At 41.4% G+C, this 20,357-nt stretch overlaps 1 protein-coding gene across 1 annotated transcript; it reads right to left on the bottom strand.

Annotated features, from left to right (window-relative positions):
* Nucleotides 1-1,960: 1,960 nt before the first annotated feature.
* LOC309567614 (vasotocin-neurophysin VT) lies at nt 1,961-18,445 on the bottom strand. The gene is made up of 3 exons (XM_082273024.1): nt 18,230-18,445; nt 5,704-5,905; nt 1,961-2,267 (listed from the first exon to the last, which is right to left on the bottom strand). Exons 1-3 carry the CDS (start codon nt 18,347-18,349, stop codon nt 2,107-2,109), a joined length of 483 nt encoding a protein of 160 aa, XP_082129150.1. The 5' UTR covers nt 18,350-18,445; the 3' UTR covers nt 1,961-2,106.
* Between the last annotated feature and the right edge of the window lie 1,912 nt (nt 18,446-20,357).

The following is a 20,357-nucleotide window of genomic DNA, read 5'->3' on the forward strand; positions in this document are numbered from 1 at the left end:
ACCGATGGTCGACCCAAACCGTTCGATCATCCCTATTTATAACATCTCGGGTATGATAAAGTTTGAAACACAAAATCATATAATATGGAGCATCTGAGTCGGTCAGTGAGGGGGATCGCAGGATTGATTGGAGTATACACCTTGGGTCAAAGGATCTACCAAGCCCTCTTGATCCTATTGCCATATGGCAAGGAGGATCAGCAGCATCTGGTGAGTGGCAACTTTGCATATATTCTGTTCACTTGGGGTGTCATTCCATCTTGGTGTGAGTGCTATTTATTGGGAAGAACTTTCATCTCACTGCAGAGGCATAACTATAACCTTCAGGGCCCTGGTGCAAGAAACCATGAAGGCCCCCCCCCCCCAGACCCCTGACCGGGGCCCTTCCCTTCAAGTCTGGGGCTCTTCCCACTGATCCTGGGGCCCTTTACTCTCGTTGCAGGTCCCTTTCACAAGTTCTGCAGTGGGCCCCCTTCCTGTTATCTTGGGGCCTCCCCACAGTGGTGGCATGCCAGGGCCCCATCATGAGTGTGACCTTTGCGTTCCTGGAAGTTCACCCACTGGTGTCAGTAGTTTTTATTTTTTGGCATTTTAATTGCATTATTTTTATAATTTTATTTTATTTTTTTACAATGTCACTGACTATTACTCTGTCCATTCAGAAAAGGAAGGAGCTGGTAAATTACATCGACCCCTTCCTGGTTCTCTATTGTGACACATCCCCTGCAGCAGCCAGCCGGGGGAGGGGAGCACAGAAGGGGGAGGGGGACCAGGGGATCACACAGGGGCCCAGAGACAGCAGAACTCAAGTGAGCTGGAAAGGAGGAATGGCAGGGGCAGAATATAGAAGAACCAATCTCCTCCATTTTCCTCCTGCAGCTACAGGAGGACAGTGATTTCTCTACATGCTGCCCTGCTGCCTCTCCTATACAGGTGTACAGGGGAGCCGCACAGGCCCCCTGGAGCATGGGGCCCAGTTGCAATTGCAACCCCTGCAACCCCTGTAGTTACGCCCCTGTCTCACTGTTGAAACAAACACGGATCCTCTTTATCCTTTGGAACATACGGAATATATGGTATTACACCTATTGGGAATTTTTTTCTTACTGGACACTTATGCACACAGTTTTTTATTTAAATTTTGGTTTAATTTTGTCTAATATTATTTGGCACTTGCCACTTTTGCTTCTTAACTGAGGTCTTTGATATTATCTAAATTGCACAAAATTGTTTACATATTTGGAGCACTTATTGTATATTAGGTAGATTGAATATTGCTATTGCACATATTATTAACACATTTTTCACTACTAAAGTAAGCGCTGGTGTCAGCATGGATTAATCCATCCAAGCTGCTTGTTTATACTGTCTTTAGCTTTTTTAGCTTACTCCAGCAGCTGCTTCACATTGTCTTGATAAATCTATCTTACCTTTTAGTAATTTTTTATACTTTTACACCATAGGTGTGCGCAGCCTATTGCATTAGGGTGTGCACCCCAAAGTTTAAATACACATGCATGTGTTTGCCTACATGTACAGTATATGGCCCCGGTACATTACTCTCCCTGCTGGAAAAGTGAAATAGAAGTGTGTGGCACTTCTCTTATGGCAGAGCAGGTCCGAGGGAGATCTTTCCCATCTCCTCACTGGCAAACAGAGCGATAATGCTAATGTGCCCTAGGTGATTAGGGTGTTCCCAGGCACACCCGGCACACCCTGTGCGCACGCCTATGTTTTACACTAACCTTTTGGCGTGAGTGAAATCATACTATTTTATGATACATACATACATAAATCAAGAGTTCACTGGCCAGATGGAACAGTGACTTACTGAATAGTGAAACAAGGATGGGGACATGCAATACTTCCTCTATTTTGAAAATTTTCTTTAGATGAGTAGGAAATGACCCAAACAAACCGGCTGGTCATCCAACTATGCTCAATAAGGCACGGGCCATACGACAGTGCAATAAAAGACTTTATTGGCTTTATATACAATAAGCTGTCAGCAATTTTTTTGCCAATACATTCATCATAAATAAAGGGCAGACCGTAGATATATTAAGCACGTGTTACAAAGTGAGGTAACAGGAGGCGGCACTGTGCTCAGTAGTGTTTCGTCTGCTGCTGTTGCCTGTTTGCCATATGCATGAGTCTCCGGAGAAGGTCGCTGGCTGATCCATCCATCTGGGTCATGTTCTGATCCGGGGAAACTCGCTGCCTTTCGCTGTCTTCATCCAGGCAACTGGAATCCATAGTGCAACTGTCTGCAGAGTTACAGAAAAAGACAGTTAAAGTGTTTCTTTATATTCCTAAAAAATAAAAACACCCCATTGGATCATGCATGTTATTTAGATATACTGTACATCACATACTTAAATTGGACCTTTAATGTTTTGAATGTTAATATTATTCTGCATGTACTCTTTTGGCCAAATATGCCTATCTTCATATGACGGTATAGGCACAACCCTCCTAACATTTACCAAGATAGGTATTTTCTTAATAGGATACTACTGATGTTTTATACTTACATCGGAATAGGAGTTTTACATGTGTGACTTGTATGTTCCAGTAGTACTACTAGGGATAGACCGATTATCAGCAACACCGATATATTGGGGGCCGATATGCACTTTCCCCGATATATTGGAATCGGCCCCTGAGGTTACCAATATTGCTGATATTTAGGGAAAGTGCTTGTACCGGGGTGATGCCTGCAGCTAGAGGCATCACCCTGGTACCGGTGTCCATAGCCGACGGTCAGCTGACTTGTAATGACAAAAGATGCGGCTCAGAAGCCGCTTGGCTGTCATTAGAAGGAGCGGGAGGGGACGTCCCCCCCTCCCACCGTCTTCCGCGGCTCGCCCCAGGTCTCCCGTCCCACCGGGAGACCCGGGCATCCTACCTCCACCGCCACCTAAGAGAAGACCCGGGTCTCCATGTAAGAAGCCCGGAAGGGATGTCATGACAAACTTGGCGTTTTGAATGCTGAGCAGTGTGTGTTCAGCATCACAAGCAGGTTTGCTCTACCATCACCAACAGGTGTGCTTCAGGATCACTTACGGATGTGCTCCACCATCATGAGCAGGGTGTTTTGGCATCACCAGCAGGTGTGTTCCAGGATCACAGTCAGGTGTGCTTCAGCATTACCAGCAGGTGTGTTCCAGGATCAGAAGCAGGTGTGCTTCAGCATTACCAGCAGGTGTGTTCCAGGATCACAGTCAGGTGTGCTTCAGCATTACCAGCAGGTGTGTTCCAGGAACACAGTCAGGTGTGCTTCAGCATTACCAGCAGGTGTGTTCCAGGATCAGAAGCAGGTGTGCTTCAGCATTACCAGCAGGTGTGTTCCAGGATCAGAAGCAGGTGTGCTTCAGCATTACCAGCAGGTGTGTTCCAGGATCAGAAGCAGGTGTGCTTCAGCATTACCAGCAGTTGTGTTCCAGGATCAGAAGCAGGTGTGCTTCAGCATTACCAGCAAGTGTGTTCCAGGGTCACTAGCAGATTACAGACAAAATGATGTGAAGTAAGCCAGAAACTCGGTGCTCCTCTTATTAATCTTTATTAGCTACATAGCATGGATACAATTATACTAACGTGTTTTGGCCATTGCATCCTTCCTCATAGCATGCTATGAGAAAGGCTGCAATGTCCGAAACATGCTAGCATTTTGTACTGTATCCATGTTATGTAGCTTATAAAGAATAATAAGAGCACCAAGCTTATAAAGAATAATAGGAGCACCGAGTTTCCAGCTTCTTTCTACAGTGGACTTTATTGCATGGGGCCACGGACAACCCAGCCTGTGCATCGGTCTTCAGCATTTTTATTTCAGACACAAGCAGTTGAGCTGTGGTATGTTTTTTGCTGTCAATGCTTTTCCAACCAATAATAAGAAAAAAAGGATAAAGTGAGCCAGATGGATCAAAATTCTGTCTAGATCTGTCACGTTTGGTGGTGACTGGAGCACAGCTTCACTTAGGGCATCTCCAGCCGAGCCACAACTGCAATCTCACATCACAGCAGTCTGCCTTTTCTATCTGCTTCATTTAAAATCTCCCTAAACTATTCCCCCTCCTTTATCAGAAATACCAACCCCATGCTTGCAATGTAGTTTCATGAAGGAAGAGATTGCATGCTATTCTCCACCATACACTTACCCAGCTAGGATTCAGAGCCAGGAAAAGCATTTGTCTGGCAGTAATGACTTCTATGGAGTGTATCTTTATCATTTAGGGTTAAGAAAAAAAATCCACTGCTTCCCTCCCCTATAAGACATTGTACTGTGAGCCCAGGTCAATGAGGTGACCAAGAGACAAGATCCATGACAGCCTGAAAAGAAAGTGGTTTTAACAGAGCTGCTCACCAGTCCACCAGTCAAGCTGTGGGAGGCAGTGCTGGAGACAAGGCAAGTATTGCAGCAAAAGCTGCAATTTTTTATTTATATAGATCTTGGGAAATGTATTTAAAATATACTATATATTTAAAGTGTTACTAAACACACAACAGTAAAATCTGTGTGTATATGCAGTAAAGCATGCTTGTTATGGTTACCTAAGGGGTTAATTCTGTGCATTGTGTAAAAAGGCTTTTTGAGCCTGTCGTCTCTGATCCTCCTCTCTTCCACTGTCCCCAATCCATTTCTTGATAATACAGTGCCTTGGGGACAAGCTGCACATGCTCAGTTTGGTGTGTATTGCTAGAGATGTTTTTTTTTTTCTTGGGAGGGTGTGATCAGCACTGGGCCAATCAGCACTATCCAGACAGAGGGTCAGGGGGCCTGCAGCCTCACTGGACAGCCAGATAAGAATGAAAACTCCTCCTACAAGCTTTAACCAGACACTTATAGAAGTCGAAAGACTGCTATAAACTGCTGATGTGCTGATGAGAAAAGGTATTCAACAGGTTTGATTTACTAAAATTGTTGTATTTCCATGTTCTGTGTACTGGGAGACCAGATATAGTGACTGCAGGGTGCTGGGTTTAGTAACACTTTAACTGAAATTGTGCTTTAACCCCCCCAGTAGGAACACAATGCAACCAAATGTAAAATGCCCCTTGCTGTGAAAGCTTTAACCATGCACCATGAAGCAGAGAACTAAGAATGTGAAAACATGTGCGTTCTTAGTTCTCAGACCCACTGTTAAACAGAAAAATTATATCATAATATATATGTATGTGTATATATATATACATATACATATATATATATATACAGTATATCATCATAGGGTTCTATTTATAAAAAATAAGTTCTGTGTTTGCACAGCTGTCACAAATGTGTTTTGTATTTTTTATCTATGTTTACCTCCTATGTTTGTCAGCTCCATCTAGTGGCCATTATGTGTTATTTTTCTGCTGATCATAGGATACAAACATATTAGACAAAATATGGGGATTTTTTTGTGACTGCTGTATGAATGCATGAGATATTCGAATGGTGAACCAGACTAATGCTGCTAATTGGGACATCAAAGCTTTAAAAAAAAAAAAAAATTATGAACATGAAAGGCCTAATACACCAGTTTTTTCCCTTTCAGACTTGTGCTGAGGACACATCCAGATCACAGCAAGGTTACCACGCTTGCTTATTTGTTTTTAAGCTTTTGAAGTAGATGAATGGTGTACTATTATTATAATTATACAGGATTTATTTAGCACCAACAGTTTGCACAGGAGAAATCAAATGTCCGATTCACTTACCGTCATTGCAGCATACTCCTGGAGCAGCACATCGGCCTCCGGCACCGCAGGGCTTTCCACCAGCTTCACAGGGGGAGGGTAAGTAGTTTTCTTCCACACAGCGCAGCGTCTCTGGGGTCCCAATATAACATCCTAAGTCTTCTCCGCAACAGATGTTTGGTCCGAAGCAGTTGCCTCTATTCCCTGGACCGCATGGTATACACTGCAAAGAAAATCCACCCATCACTAGCGGCATGACTAGGGTAGCTCAGAGGTATCCATATGACTACCACATAACCCCTTATATGCTCCACCCCCCCCCCCTTTTGACCCCATTAAGACACAAGACACAAGGTTGAGTTAAATGGCCAACATAAATAAAAAAAAAACAACAGTAACATAAACCAAAGCTAGATGTCCCCAGCCGCAGAACACCGACTCGGGGACATTACCACTTGTCCCACAGACCTTAAAGGTCTAACACTACCTGGTCCCTCTCATTGGACCACACCCAACCAGAACACACCATACAAATGATGGTTCCCCACTTGTATCACACCAACAGATTTTTACCCCATCCAAGGGGTCCCAACAGCCATCTCCGTACCTCCAACCTCTCGCCCTATCTCAGGGAGGGAAGGAGGGACGTTCGTCCAATGGCTCCCCACTCCGACTGTTACTGTACCACTCCTTCCTACAGTCTTTTCTTCTATGCTCCTTCCCATCACCCCGTCTACTCAACCAATCACGTTAGTAGGGCTGGCCATACATTATACAATTTTCTTACAATTTTCTGCACAATTTTCTTTAAATTTACCTTTTATTAAACAACATAAATAATAATAAAATAACAGTAACATGAACCAAAGCTAGATGTCCCCAGCCGCAGAACACCAACTCGGGGATATTACCACTTGTCCTACAGACCTTACAATTCGAACACTACCTGGTCCCTCTCGTTGGACCACACCCAACAAGAGGACACCATACCAACGATGGTTCCCCACTTATATCACACCAACAGATTTTTAACCCCATCCAAGGGGTCCCAACAGCCATCTTCGTACCTACCCCTCCAACCGCTTACCCTATCTCAGGGAGGGAGGGCAGGACGTTCATCCAATGGCTCCCCACTCCTACTGTTACTGTACCACCCCTTCCTACAGTCTTTTCTTCCATGCTTCTCCCCATCACCCCGTCTACTCAACCAATCACGTAAGTAAGGCTGGCCATACATTATACAATTTTCTGCACAATTTTCTTTACATTTACCTTCAACTATGTAGTACAAAGGTCTGCCTAATTGGATACAATTGAAAGTGGTGCTTTGCTTTGACCTCATATTATATGGTTTTTGGTAAATCTAAGAGAAAATTGTACAAGAAAATTGAACATGTATGGGCAGCCTAAGACTCCCACCTCTCTCTTTTGTACATTAACTCTCTGCTGTCTGGTTCCCCTTCCACCCTGTCATGCCAGCCCTAGGCTTCATTCATTCCTCCTAGCTCTGGGCCTTCCTTTACCATCAGTCACTGCAAGCTTAAACCCAGTCCTATCTGTCTGACAAATATTCTGAAATTATATCAACTCTGTATGGAAAACAGTTTTAGAGGGATTTTGTATATATTGGCTTTTTTTTTAAATCATTTTGATTAGCAGTAGTAAACCCAAAAACAAAAAAATGATTATGTTGCAGCATACCAATCATTAGATGTGGTGGTTGCATTCGTTTTCTTTTTTTAGGCTTTTTTTCTCTCAGTTTTCACCTGCTGATCTGGCCAGTAACACACCTCCTATAATAGTGAGTCACAGTTCTGGAGGAATGAGCACAGGGGGCACAGCAGACAGCAGCATTGCCAGTCTGGGGGGGAGGGAAGTGTTTAATGTATTAGCCGATTTAGATACACTAACAAACTGAAGCCAAACTCCAGCTCACACTTTATAAGCAAACAGTTTGTTCCTTTTGGGATAAAGGTTTTGCATGAATAAATAAAAGCTGATCACATTAATCACCCCCATCAGTGTTACAGAGGAAGTAAACTTCCTTCTAATGTTTGTACTTATAGGTAAGCCTAAATTAAGACTTCCCTATAGGTACTGTAAATATCTCCTAAACTTGCACCGTTTGGAGACATTTACTGTATACTGCGCCTATGACATCATCGGCACATGCGTTCTGAAGGAGCGGCTGCCTGTGCTGTTCCTTTAGAGCCCTGTGCTTTGACCGGCGGCTCCAGCGCGCATGCACAGGTGACGTCACGTGGCTCCGGCCAGTCACACAGCCGGAATCCGCCAGCCCGGAAGGAAGACGGGCAAAGATATATGCGACCTCCAGCAGGGGAAACGAGGGCTTCGTTTGCAGGTAAGTTTCACATAATGTTCTAGTATGTGATGCATACTAGCACATTATGCCTTTACTTTGCAGGTGACCAAAAAAAAGAGGCAGTGTTTACATGGTTTGTTCCTCATCCATGTAAACTAATACATTCTGCTGGAGAGTTTGTGCTTTTAGAAAACAACAAACCTACTGGCTGGATAACCAGAAAGCCTAAAAAAGGAAATTAATGCAGCCACCACTTAAGCTGCAATATAATACATTTTTGGGTTTAATACTTTTTATGGTGCTAAAAATAAAATTTTTTGTTCTCTTCATATAAAATCCAACATATTAAAGCAGGACGTAGCTCGGAATAGAAAAACTCCCAAACATGAATTATTTTTTACTTCAGAATAAAAGCAATAAAAGCTTCTTACCCTCCTACCCCGCAAAATAATCTAGAATATACAGCTCAATGTACATTCTGGGCATAGAATTAATGAACTCCCATGTGCATGTGTGGGTTGCGTCATTCCAGCCCAGCAAATCAAAATGACAGGAAACCCCCCCCCCCCCCCCACCCAGAAGAATCTGGGCTTGTGGACGTCATATTTCTTGAGGGAAGGAGGAGGGGTTTGGAGTATTGGTGACTGCGACGGAACCTGTGGACATCACATTGCTTGGGGGGGGGGGGGGGTTGTTGGTAGCTGCAAAGGAGCTTGTGGATGTTACATTGCTTGGCAGATGAGTATTGGTGACTTTATGCTCATGGATGTTACAATGCTTGGCAGATGAGTATTGGTGACTTTATGCTCATGGATGTCACAATGCTTGGCAGATGAGTATTGGTGACTTTATGCTCATGGATGTCACAATGCTTGGCGGATGAGTATTGGTGACTTTAAGCCCATGGGCGTCACATTGCTTGGGGGTGAGTATTGGTGACTTTAATCTCATGTATGTCATATTGCTTGGGGGTGAGTATTGGTGACTTTAAGCTCATGGATGTCACAATGCTTGGGGGTGAGTATTGGTGACATTAAACTGATGGACCTCACAATGCTTGGGGGTGAGTATTGGTGACTTTAAGCTCATGGATGTCACAATGCTTGGAGGTGAGAATTGGTGACATTAAACTGATGGACCTCACATTGCTTGGGGTGAGTATTGGTGACTTTGAGCTCATGGATGTCACAATGGTTGGGGGTGATTATTGGTGACTTTAAGCTTATGGACCTCATATTGCTTGGCGGATGAGTATTGGTGACTTGAAGCTCATGGACCTCACATTGCTTGGGGGTGTGTGTTGGTGACTTTGGGCTCATGGACCTCACAATGCCTAGGGGTGAGTATTGGTGACTTGAAGCTCGTGGACCTCACAATGCTTGGGGGTGAGTGTTGGAGACTTTAAGCTCATAGACCTCACATTGCTTGGGGGTGAGTATTGGTGATTTTAAGCTCATGAATGTCACAATGCTTGGGGGTGAGTATTGTTTACATTAAGCTGATGGACCTCACAGCGCTTGGGGGTGAGTATTGGTGACTTTAAGCTCATGGATGTCACAATGCTTGGAGTGAGTATTGGTGACTTTAAGCTCATGGATGTCACAATGCTTGGAGTGAGTATTGGTGACTTTAAGCTCATAAACCTCACATTGATTGGGAGAGGGGGAGGGGGAGGGAGTAAGTATTGTTGACTGTGAGGGAGCTCATGCACATCAAATCTCTTGAGGAAAGGGAAATATTGAACAGTTTAGTTCAGCGTTAATGTTTTGTCTTATCATTTTCATCAAAACTGTGAGCTTACATGTTTACCAATCTATCATAAACTACCATACTTTGCTAAACAATCCTTTTGTATACAGAGCTCAGTAACTCAAACTGAAATGTGCACACATGAAAACTAGAGCTAGATTGACCTGTGACTTTTTTTAACTTCATTAACTATGAAACTAAAAAGGAATCAGTGACTCCTCCCCCTCCTTCATTCAGGTGGTCCCACACAGAGTTTAAGTCAGAGAGACACAGTCTGAAGGAAAGCAGCTTCTGCTGTTCTCTCTGAGACAATATCCATGGTGCCCAATGAGCAAAGAGTCAGGTTTTCTTGGCACAGCTGTCCATAGAAATAGTTACATAGGTATTTGGGTTGAAAAAGATATCTATCCACTTTTCATGAGAGAAACTTTAAAGCTGCCATTGCTGGCCTCTCCCTTTGAAAATGCTAGTTGCCTGACTCACTTTTCAGGAAGCTATGTACAGCAACCTGCTGGCCCTCTCCCACCAGCCACGATCTGCCTGCATTGCATAGAGAAGCAAAGTAGACACAAACAACCTTTACATGTGTTTATAAGGACTGAAGGCACTAATCATAACCAAAGAGATAGAACTGTACCACGGAGCTTCAAAAAAAGAAAAAAACTGAATTAAATACTGGTTCTGACAACAATGTTTATATTAGCTGTCTGTAAGGGGAACATTCTTCCCACTGATGAGGGCATTTTTTTTTTATTGACAACAGTGTAAGGGGGCCGTTCTCCCATTGACCACTAATGTGGTGTGGCTAATGAACCGCAAGATGTATATTTAATAAATTTTAGCAGGGGATCCTTGAAACCTGGAAATTATTTCAAAGGTTCCTTCATGGTAAAAAAGGTTGAGAAAGGCTGTTCTATGAATTAAAGTGTAGAGTTGGGCAAATGGTTCGAGCCGAGCAAAAGTTCGGCCCAAATATCGCCTGTTCACCTTTTCGGCAAACACCCAAATTTGTGGGGCGCTCAGCTGGATGTTTGCCACCCCACACACCATTTTTTTTTTTTACATTTTTGTATTGCCGGCAATTTAAATGTCATTTTTTTTTCTTTTTTTATGTCAGTTTTGCTGCAGCAGGTTCTATACACGGTACAGATGCACCACTTTACAGGCAGACTAAGAGGACCCCCCAGGCACTATATTTAAAGGAATTTTTCATTTTTATTGCTTCACTTTAAGCATCATTAAAATCGGTGCTCCTTTAAACACGTTTTTTTTTAATGTTTTTTTTTGCATTGATACATGTCCCCCAGGGCAGTACCCGGGCCCCATACCCTTTTTATGGCCAATAACTTGCACATAAACCCTAAAAATTAGGAATTCAGGACCTATAGACTTCAATAGGGTTCATGGTTCGGGTCCGAACTTTTGTGATGTTCGAGAGTTCTGGCTTGAACTAAACCGGGGCGTGTTCAGCCCATCAATATTAAAGTGTATGTATAGTTAAACCCTTGTTAGAAGTCCCACAAAAAATTGTTCCTAACTGCATAGATATTTGCAAATAAACTCAGACTGCAAGCTTAGATTTTTACAGGTGATTAAATAAAATGATAATTTGATAACAGAATCAATGACATAAGGCGCAAATATGCAGCTTACAGCTGTGGTGGAACTAAAAGTACCAGCATTGAACCCATGGCTAGGACTTGTAATGCTACCTAGAGCCCTTGCTATTCTAAAGAAGACTGGATTCATATGGATTTTCAGTTGTTGTAAGGCAATAGTTCTAGCATACTGGAACTTGGGGTTCTTTGGTAGTTAGGCAATGGTTTTTCCTGGTTTCCATTTTTGGCACACAAAAAAAAAAAAAAAATTCCAGCAAGGTTGGAGTTATGGTTCTCAAGCGAGGCAAATTTGCTTATTTACTGTTGTTTTTAAATCCCTTGCTATTACCAATTTTGAATGCAGTTATACAGCTGCCGAGCAGATGGTGGTCTCTATCCATTGCCAGGCTGTAATTGCTGTCATGATGGGACTTATGCTGGCCATACATAGCAATTTCTGTCAATTTTAAGCACTTCCTACTAGCTTTCAATCACAGCAACAATCAAATGAAAGTGTGTATGGCTAACAACATTTCAAAGCAGCGTCTACATTAATGGAGACCTATTTTCATTATCCGAGACTTTATCGGAGTCTACATTATTCAGAGACACACAGTTACATGCCTTATGTGGTTGTAGTAGAGTTAGAAACTCCTTTTTTATGAAATGTATAGTTCTAAATTTTGTCAACGTCACTTGTTTCTTAAACTGTGAAAGAATAAAAAAATCACTTTTATAGTTCTACAACTGCTGGTGTTTACATGGCTGTCCAGTTGTGGTAGAAATAGAAGTTTTATTTTTCTGAAACCTATAGTTCTACAACTGCTAGGCATCCTGTGGTTCCTAAATCATAATGAAAATATATATTTTCTGTTTCTGAAATGTATAGGGGGTTATTTACTAAAACTGGAGAGTGCAAAATCTGGTGCAACTCTGAAAAGTAAAGCCCCGTACACACGCAACGATTATTGGCCGACCGATCGTCCGACTTTTGTCCAGAGTTGTGTTTTGTTGGTTGGAATGTGCCTAGACTGCACACGAATTTTCTCGCCCAACAAAATTCTACTTCAGAAGTGATGTCATGTGTTGGGTTGCTTTCTTTGTGTTCTTTCTTCACTGAGCATGCCCAGACTTGCTCATTAGATTTTTCCCTGTCGAAATCTGTACTGACTGCATGAAAATCGGCCGTTATGTTGATGGCCAACAAAAATTTTATAGCCTGCACACCAGATTTTTTTCGGCCAAAAAGTCTGAGTTGGTTGTCGGAAGCATCATACTAACAAGCCGAAAATCGGCAGATCGGTCGTCGGACGAAAATTCCCTGCCAATTTTCGATGCATGTGTACGGGGCTTAACCAATCACCTTCTAGGTTTTATTGTCATAGCTTCATTGAACAAGCTGAAGTTACAATTGCCTACCATGCACAGCAGCACCAGATTCTGAGTGTACCTGTTTTAGTAAATCTCCCCCATAGTTCTACAACTGCTAGGCATCCTGTCGTTCTCCAGCTGTGGTACAAAGTACAAATCTCATCGTTCTGAAACATATTATTCTACAAGTGCTAGACTTTACATTTTCTCCATCTGTAGGTGAAATACAAATTTTATCTTTCTGAAAATTATAATTCTACAGCTGCTAGGCATCCCATGGTTCTCCAGCTAGGTTAAAACTATAAATATCATCTTTTTAAAACTTATAGTTCTACAACATGTGGTTTAAAAGCTATGGTAGAACTATAAATTGTAATCTTCTGAAACATATTGTTCTATTATTGCTAAGATGCATTGATGTATCGCTCTACAGCTTCTAGGCATCATTTGGTTCTCAAGCTGTGGCGGAATTACAAATCAAATGTTTCTGAAAATCATAGTTCTACATCTGCTGGGTATCATGTTATTCCTAAACTATAATAAAAAAAAAATCTCCAATTTCTGAAACATATAGTTCTACAACTGCTAGGCATCATATGGTTCTCCAGCTTTGGTAGAACTATGAATCTCATCTTTCTGAAACATATTACTCTGCACCTACTAGGCATCATTTTTACTCTAGCTGTAGTTAAAATACTAATTACATCTTTCTGAAAATTATAATTCTACAACTGCTAGGCACCCTGTGGTTCTTCAGTTATGTCAGAACTACAAATTGCATCTTTCTTATACTTTAAAGGTTCTGCAACTGCTAGAAATCATGTAGATCTCAAGCTGTGGCACAACCACAAATCTTAAATTTCTGAGACTTCAAGGAATCATGTGTGATGGGACCATAAATTTCATATTTCTGAAACCTATGGTTCTACAACTGCTGAGCATCATGTGGTTCTCAAACTTTGATGGAACAATAAATCCCTTGTTTCTAGGATTTCCAGTTCTACAACTACTGGACATCGTGTGGTTCTGAAGATGTGGTGAAATCACAAATCTTTTATTTCTAAGATTTTCGTTTCTACAACTACTAGCCATCATGTGGTTGTCAAGTTGTGGTGGAACCACAATTCACACATTTCTAATATTTCCAGTTTTACAATTGCAAGGCATCAAATGGTTCACAACCTGTGGTGGAATTGCAAATCAAATTTTTCTGAAATGTATAGTTCTACAACTGCTGGTGTTTATGCGGCTATCCATTTGTGGTAGAACTACAATTTTCATCTTATTGAAACATATAGTTTTACACCTGCTAGGCATTGTGTGGTTCTTCAGTTGTGATGGGACTGCAAATTTCATATTTTTGGGACTTCTAGTTCTTCAACTGCTAGACATCATGTGGTTCTCAAGCTGTGGAGGAACTGCAAATCTCATGTTTTTTAGATTTCCATTTCTAAAACTGCTAGGCATTATGAGGTTCTCAAGCTGTGGTGACACCACAAATCTTTTGTTTCTAAGATTTCCAGTTCTACAACTGCTAGACATCATGTGGTTCTTCAGCTGTGATAGAACCACAAATCATATTTTTTGAGACTGTAGTTCTACCACTGCTGGGAATCAGGGCCACTGATAGGGGGGGACCACCAGCCCTCTTGTAGGGGGCCCGAGCACACAGGGGGGCCCACACAGAGAGGGGGATTAGTGATGGATACAGAAATCTTCCTCCAGCACCTGAATCTGATCTGTCCCTCTCCCTGCTATCAGCTTTTATCTGCTGAGAAAGAGACAGTCGTCCCTCACTAATCTCCCTCCATGTGTGGGCCCCCTCCCAGCACTGGCTCTAATGTTAGCTCTGCTCAGGAGTTTATTTGTAACTTTGTTTCTCTCTCTCTGTCTCTCTGATCACTGAGCTCCAACTGCCCAGCCTGTATATTTTTCTCATCTCATCTTCATTTTTATTTAACATAGTTTTTTTTTAGATTTAGCAGGAATTATGTGAGTTATGTTATATTTGTGTCTGCTAATAGTGATTTTGTTGTAATTTAAGCTAAATATATCTTTAATATTTTTTAGGGGGGGCCCTTCCAGGTAGTCTGTATGGGGCCCCGCGATTTCTAACAGCAGCCCTGCTGGGAATCTTGTGATTATCAAGCTGTTGTGGAACCACAATGCCCATGTTTCTAAGATCTCCAGTTCTTTGAATGCTAGGCATTGTGTGGTTCTCAAACTGTGGTAGAACTTATTATTTAGAAATTATTCTAAAATGTATGGTTTTACAACAGCTTGTGTTTATGTGGCTATCCAGTTGGTGGAACTACAAGCTTCATCTTTTTAAAACATATAGTTCTTCAACTGCTGGGCATCATCTAGTTTGTAAAGTGTAATGAAATAAAAAATCTCCTGTTGCTAAAACATATAGTAGAACAACTGCTAGGCATCAAAATTTCCTCCAGATGTGGTGAAACTACAAATCAAATTTTTCAGAAACGTATTGTTCTACAACTACTAGGCATCATAGTTTTTTCAGCTGTAGCAGAAATAAAATTTTTTATCTTTCTGAAAATTTTAATTCTACAATTACTACGAATCCCGTGGTTTTCTGGCTAGGTTTGAACTACCGATCCCATCTTTCTTATATATGTAGTTTCAGAACTACTAGGAGCCACATGGTTGCCAAACTATTGTAGGACCACAAATATCATATTTCTTAGACTAATATATCTGAAAATGCTAGGAATCAAGGGGACCTTCAGCTGTGATGGAACCACAAATCTCATCTTTGGGAGACTAACTCGGTCCACACTAGCGCGACTTGTCAGGCGACTTGTCAGCCTGACAAGTCGCGCTCCCTCGCGGTCCATTGACCGCTACAGGACCCGTTCTAATAGGAGCGACACAAGTCGCTCCGACTTAGAAAAAGGGTCCTGTACTACTTTGGGGCGACCTCGGAGCGACTTGCATAGACTTCCATTATGTGAAGTCCATGCAAGTCGCTCTGAAGTCATGGTGCATGGCAATGTACAAGTCGCCCCCGAAATAGTACATAGTCGTGTCGCCTTAGTGTGAACCGACTCTTATAGTTCTACACTTGCTAGGTATTATGTTGTTCTGGATCTGTTGTGAAATTACAGATCACATATTTTTAAAATGTTTAGTCTTACAATTGCTAGTGCTTATGTGGCTTTCCAGTTGTAACTGAATTACAAGTCTCATCTTTCAGAAACGTATTGTTGTACATCCCAACTGCTAGGCATCATTTAGTTTCTAAACTGCAATAAAATTGCAAATTCCCTGTTTTTAAAACCCATAGTTCTACAGTTGCTAGGCAGGCATCATTTGGTTTTCCACCTATGTCAGAACTACAAATATCATCTTTCTAAGACCTACAGTTCTACAACTGCTAAGCATCATGTGGTTTTCCAGCTGTGGTGGAACTACAAATCCCATATTTCTGAAGCATATTGTTCTACAACTTCTAGGCATTTACGACAGCTATAGCTGAAACACAACTTTCATCTTTCAGAAAGTTGTAATTCTACAACTGGTAGACAATATGGGCTTCTCCAGATGAGGTGGAACTACAATTCTCATATTTCTGAGACTTATAGTTCTACAATACCTAGGCATCATGTGGTTCGCAAGCTGTGGTGGAACCACAAATCTCATGTTTCTAAGATTTCCAGTTCTACCATTGCTAGGTGTCATGTGGTCCTCAAGCTATGTTGGAATTACAAATCAGTTTTTTAATGTTTAGTTCAACACAATTGCTAGGGTTTATGTGGCTTTCATAGTTGTACAATTGCTGGGCATTATGTAGTTTCCAAACTGTAATAAAATTACACATTTCTGAAACTTATAGTTCTAAAGTTGCTAGACATGCATCATTTTAGTTCTACAAAAAATGCTAAGAATCATGTGGTTTTCCAGCTGTGGAGAACTACGAATCCCATATTTCTGAAGCATATTGTTCTACAACTTCTAGGCATTTACGACAGCTATAGCTGAAACACAACTTTCATCTTTTAGAAAGTTGTAATTCTACAACTGGTAGACAATATGGGCTTCTCCAGAGGTGGTGGAACTACAATTCTCATATTTCTGAGACTTATAGTTCTACAATACCTAGGCATCATGTGGTTCGCAAGCTGTGGTGGAACCACAAATCTCATGTTTCTAAGATTTCCAGTTCTACCATTGCTAGGTGACACGTGGTCCTCAAGCTTTGTTGGAATTACAAATCAGTTTTTTAATGTTTAGTTCAACAATTGCTAGGGTTTATGTGGTTTTCATAGTTGTACAATTGCTGGGCATTATGTAGTTTCCAAATTGTAATAAAATTACACATTTCTGAAACTTATAGTTCTAAAGTTGCTAGACATGCATCATTTTAGTTCTACAAAAAATGCTAAGCATCATGTGGTTTTCCAGCTGTGGTGGAACTACGAATCCCATATTTCTGAAGCATATTGTTCTACAACTTCTAGGCATTTACGACAGCTATAGCTGAAACACAACTTTCATCTTTCAGAAAGTTGTAATTCTACAACTGGTAGACAATATGGGCATCTCCAGAGGTGGTGGAACTACAATTCTCATATTTCTGAGACTTATAGTTCTACAATACCTAGGCATCATGTGGTTCGCAAGCTGTGGTGGAACCACAAATCTCATGTTTCTAAGATTTCCAGTTCTACCATTGCTAGGTGTCATGTGGTCCTCAAGCTATGTTGGAATTACAAATCAGTTTTTTTGTTTTTTTTTACAAATCAGTTTTTTAATGTTCAACAATTGCTAGGGTTTATGTGGTTTTCATAGTTGTACAATTGCTGGGCATTATGTAGTTTCCAAATTGTAATAAAATTACACATTTCTGAAACTTATAGTTCTAAAGTTGCTAGACAGGCATCATTTGGTTCTCCACCTATGGCAGAACTACAAATCGAATCGTATAGTTCTACAAAAACTGCTAAGCATCATGTGGTTTTTCAGCTGTGGTGGAACTACAAATCTCATCTTTCTACTTCTAGGCATTTTCCCCAGCTGTAGCTGAAATACAACTTTTACCGCTCTGAAATTGTAATTCTACAACTGCTAGGCATCATGTGGTTCTCATGCTGTGGTGGAATTATAAATGACATTTTTTAAGTTTAGTTTGACATTTTCTAATATTTATGTAGCTATCCAGTTGCAGAACTCCAGTGGTAGAACTACTAGTCTCATCTGAAATGTTCTGCAACTGTTAGGCATGACGTGGTTCCTAAACTGCAGTAAAATTAAAATTCTCCTCTTTCTGAAACTTTTAGTTCAACAACAGCATAATGTGGTTCCCCAGCTGAGGCAAAACTGCAAGACTCAACTTTCTGGTACTTATAGTTCTACAACTGTCAGGCGTCATGCTATTTAAGCTGTGGTGGAACTACAAAATCTAGCATATCCTCTAGCTGCAAATACAATAGGGTACATTACAAAACATTTCATGAGAAGCAATTTGAGGAGTTTGATACTGCACCTGTCGCACTTCTGTGTCTGGGTAGGACCTCTTGCCTCCTCTTGGGCAGTTCTGGATGTAGCAGGCTGAGGATAAGGCAAGGAGGCACAGGAAGCAAGCAGGAACCGAAGTGTCAGGCATACTGACAGTCTAGAGGTGCAGCAGGCGAATTGTAGGAAGAGAGACTGCTTGTGCAAAGCTGAGGCTGAACGTACTGCTTTCTCCACCTGCCTCAGCTCCCTATTTATACCCCATTCTTTTATTCCTAATGTCGACGTAATTGTTTGTGTCCTATTGTTGTGCAGCCTGTGTTTAGCATCCAAACAATGAGTGACAAGCAATTAACAGAGTCAGGCAAGTCATCCATCTCCGTCATTAGCAGACCTCAGACTATGTGATCAAACCTCAGTAGTACTATATTCCAATGTGCTAAAAAATAAAAAATAAAAAAAGTATACTACAGCTATGTAAATCAATATGCAATATTATTAATTAATGCTTATACTTAATGCATATAACAAAAATGCTAATATATTTTTTGGGCTAAATTATTTGCTTTTAATAAGCATTTGGTCAATGTTTGTCATTAATACTATTAATAAAATGATTGTATTTTGGAATATACTTATATTGCTAAAAGTGTGGAAAATAGAAATATTGTGATATACTGCAGAGATTATATTTTTATAGGATCCTTTAACTGCAAGGTACTATATCAGCACAATATATACTATATTATCAAATCTACAATTTTATTGAGAGAGCATCTGCTTTGAAAGTTTCACATACTTTGTAATCCAAGGTTCTTCTTGGATAAAATGACAAATATGAATACGGGATGTGTTGGTGAATACTATGATGTACCCCTGACATGACTTACTATTATCGCATCTACACTACATACAGTATCTCACAAAATGAGTACACCCCTCACTTTATGTAAATATTTTATTCTATCTTTTCATGTGACAACACTGAAGAAATGACACTTTACTACAATGTAAAGTAGTGAGTGTACAGCTTGTATAACAGTGTAAATTGTATGTCCCCCTCAAAAAAAAAACTCAACACACAGCCATTAATGTCTAAACCGTTGGCAACAAAAGTGAGTACACCCCTAAGTCAAAATGTCCAAACTGGGCCCAAAGTGTCAATATTTTGTGTGGCTACCATTATTTTCACTGCCTTAACCCTCTTGGGCATGTAGTTCACCAGAGCTCCACATGTTGCCACTGGAGAACCTCTTCCACTCCTCCATGATGACATCACGGAGCTGGTGGATATTAGAGACCTTGTGCTCCTCCACCTTCCATTTGAGCATGCCCCACAGATGCTCAATAGGGTTTAGGTCTGGAGACATGCTTGGCCAGTTTATCATCTTTAGCCTCAGCTTTTTTAGCAAGGCAGTGGTAAACTTGGAGGTGTGTTTGGGGTCGTTATCATGTTGGAATACTATCCTGCGGCCCAGTCTCTGAAGGGAGAGGATCATGCTCTGCTTCAGTATGTCACAGTACATGTTGGCATTCATGGTTCCCTCAATGAACTGTACCTCCCCAGTGCTGGCAGCACTCATGCAGCCCCAGACCATGACACTCCCACCACCATGCTTGACTGTAGGCAAGACACACTTGTCTTTGTACTCCTCACTTGGTTGCCGCGACCAGGGCCGCTGATAGGGGGGGACCACCAGCCCTCTTGTAGGCGGCCCGAGCACACAGGGGGGCCCACACAGAGAGGGGGATTAGTGATGGACAACAAATACAGAAATTTTCCTCCAGCACCTGAATCCGATCTCTCCCTCTCCCTGCTATCAGCTTTTATCTGCTGAGAAAGACAGTTGTCCCTCACTAATCCCCCTCCCTTGTGTGGCCCCTCTCCCAGCACTTATCTCTGCTCAGGAGTTTATTTGTAACTTTGTTTCTCTCACTCTCTCTCTCTGATCTCTGAGCTCCAACTGCCCAGCCTGTAGATTTTTCTCATCTCATCTTCATTTTTATTCAACCTCGTTTTTTTTTTTCTAGATTTAGCAGGAATTATGGGAGTTATGTTATATTTGTGTCTGATAATAGTGATTTTGTTGTAATTTTAGCTAAATATATAATATATCTTTAATATTTTCTTGGGGGGGGGGGGGCCCTGCCAGGTAGTC

This window comes from Pelophylax lessonae (genome assembly GCF_965119305.1).
Source record: "Pelophylax lessonae genome assembly, chromosome: 1".
Taxonomy (NCBI): Eukaryota; Metazoa; Chordata; class Amphibia; order Anura; family Ranidae; genus Pelophylax; species Pelophylax lessonae.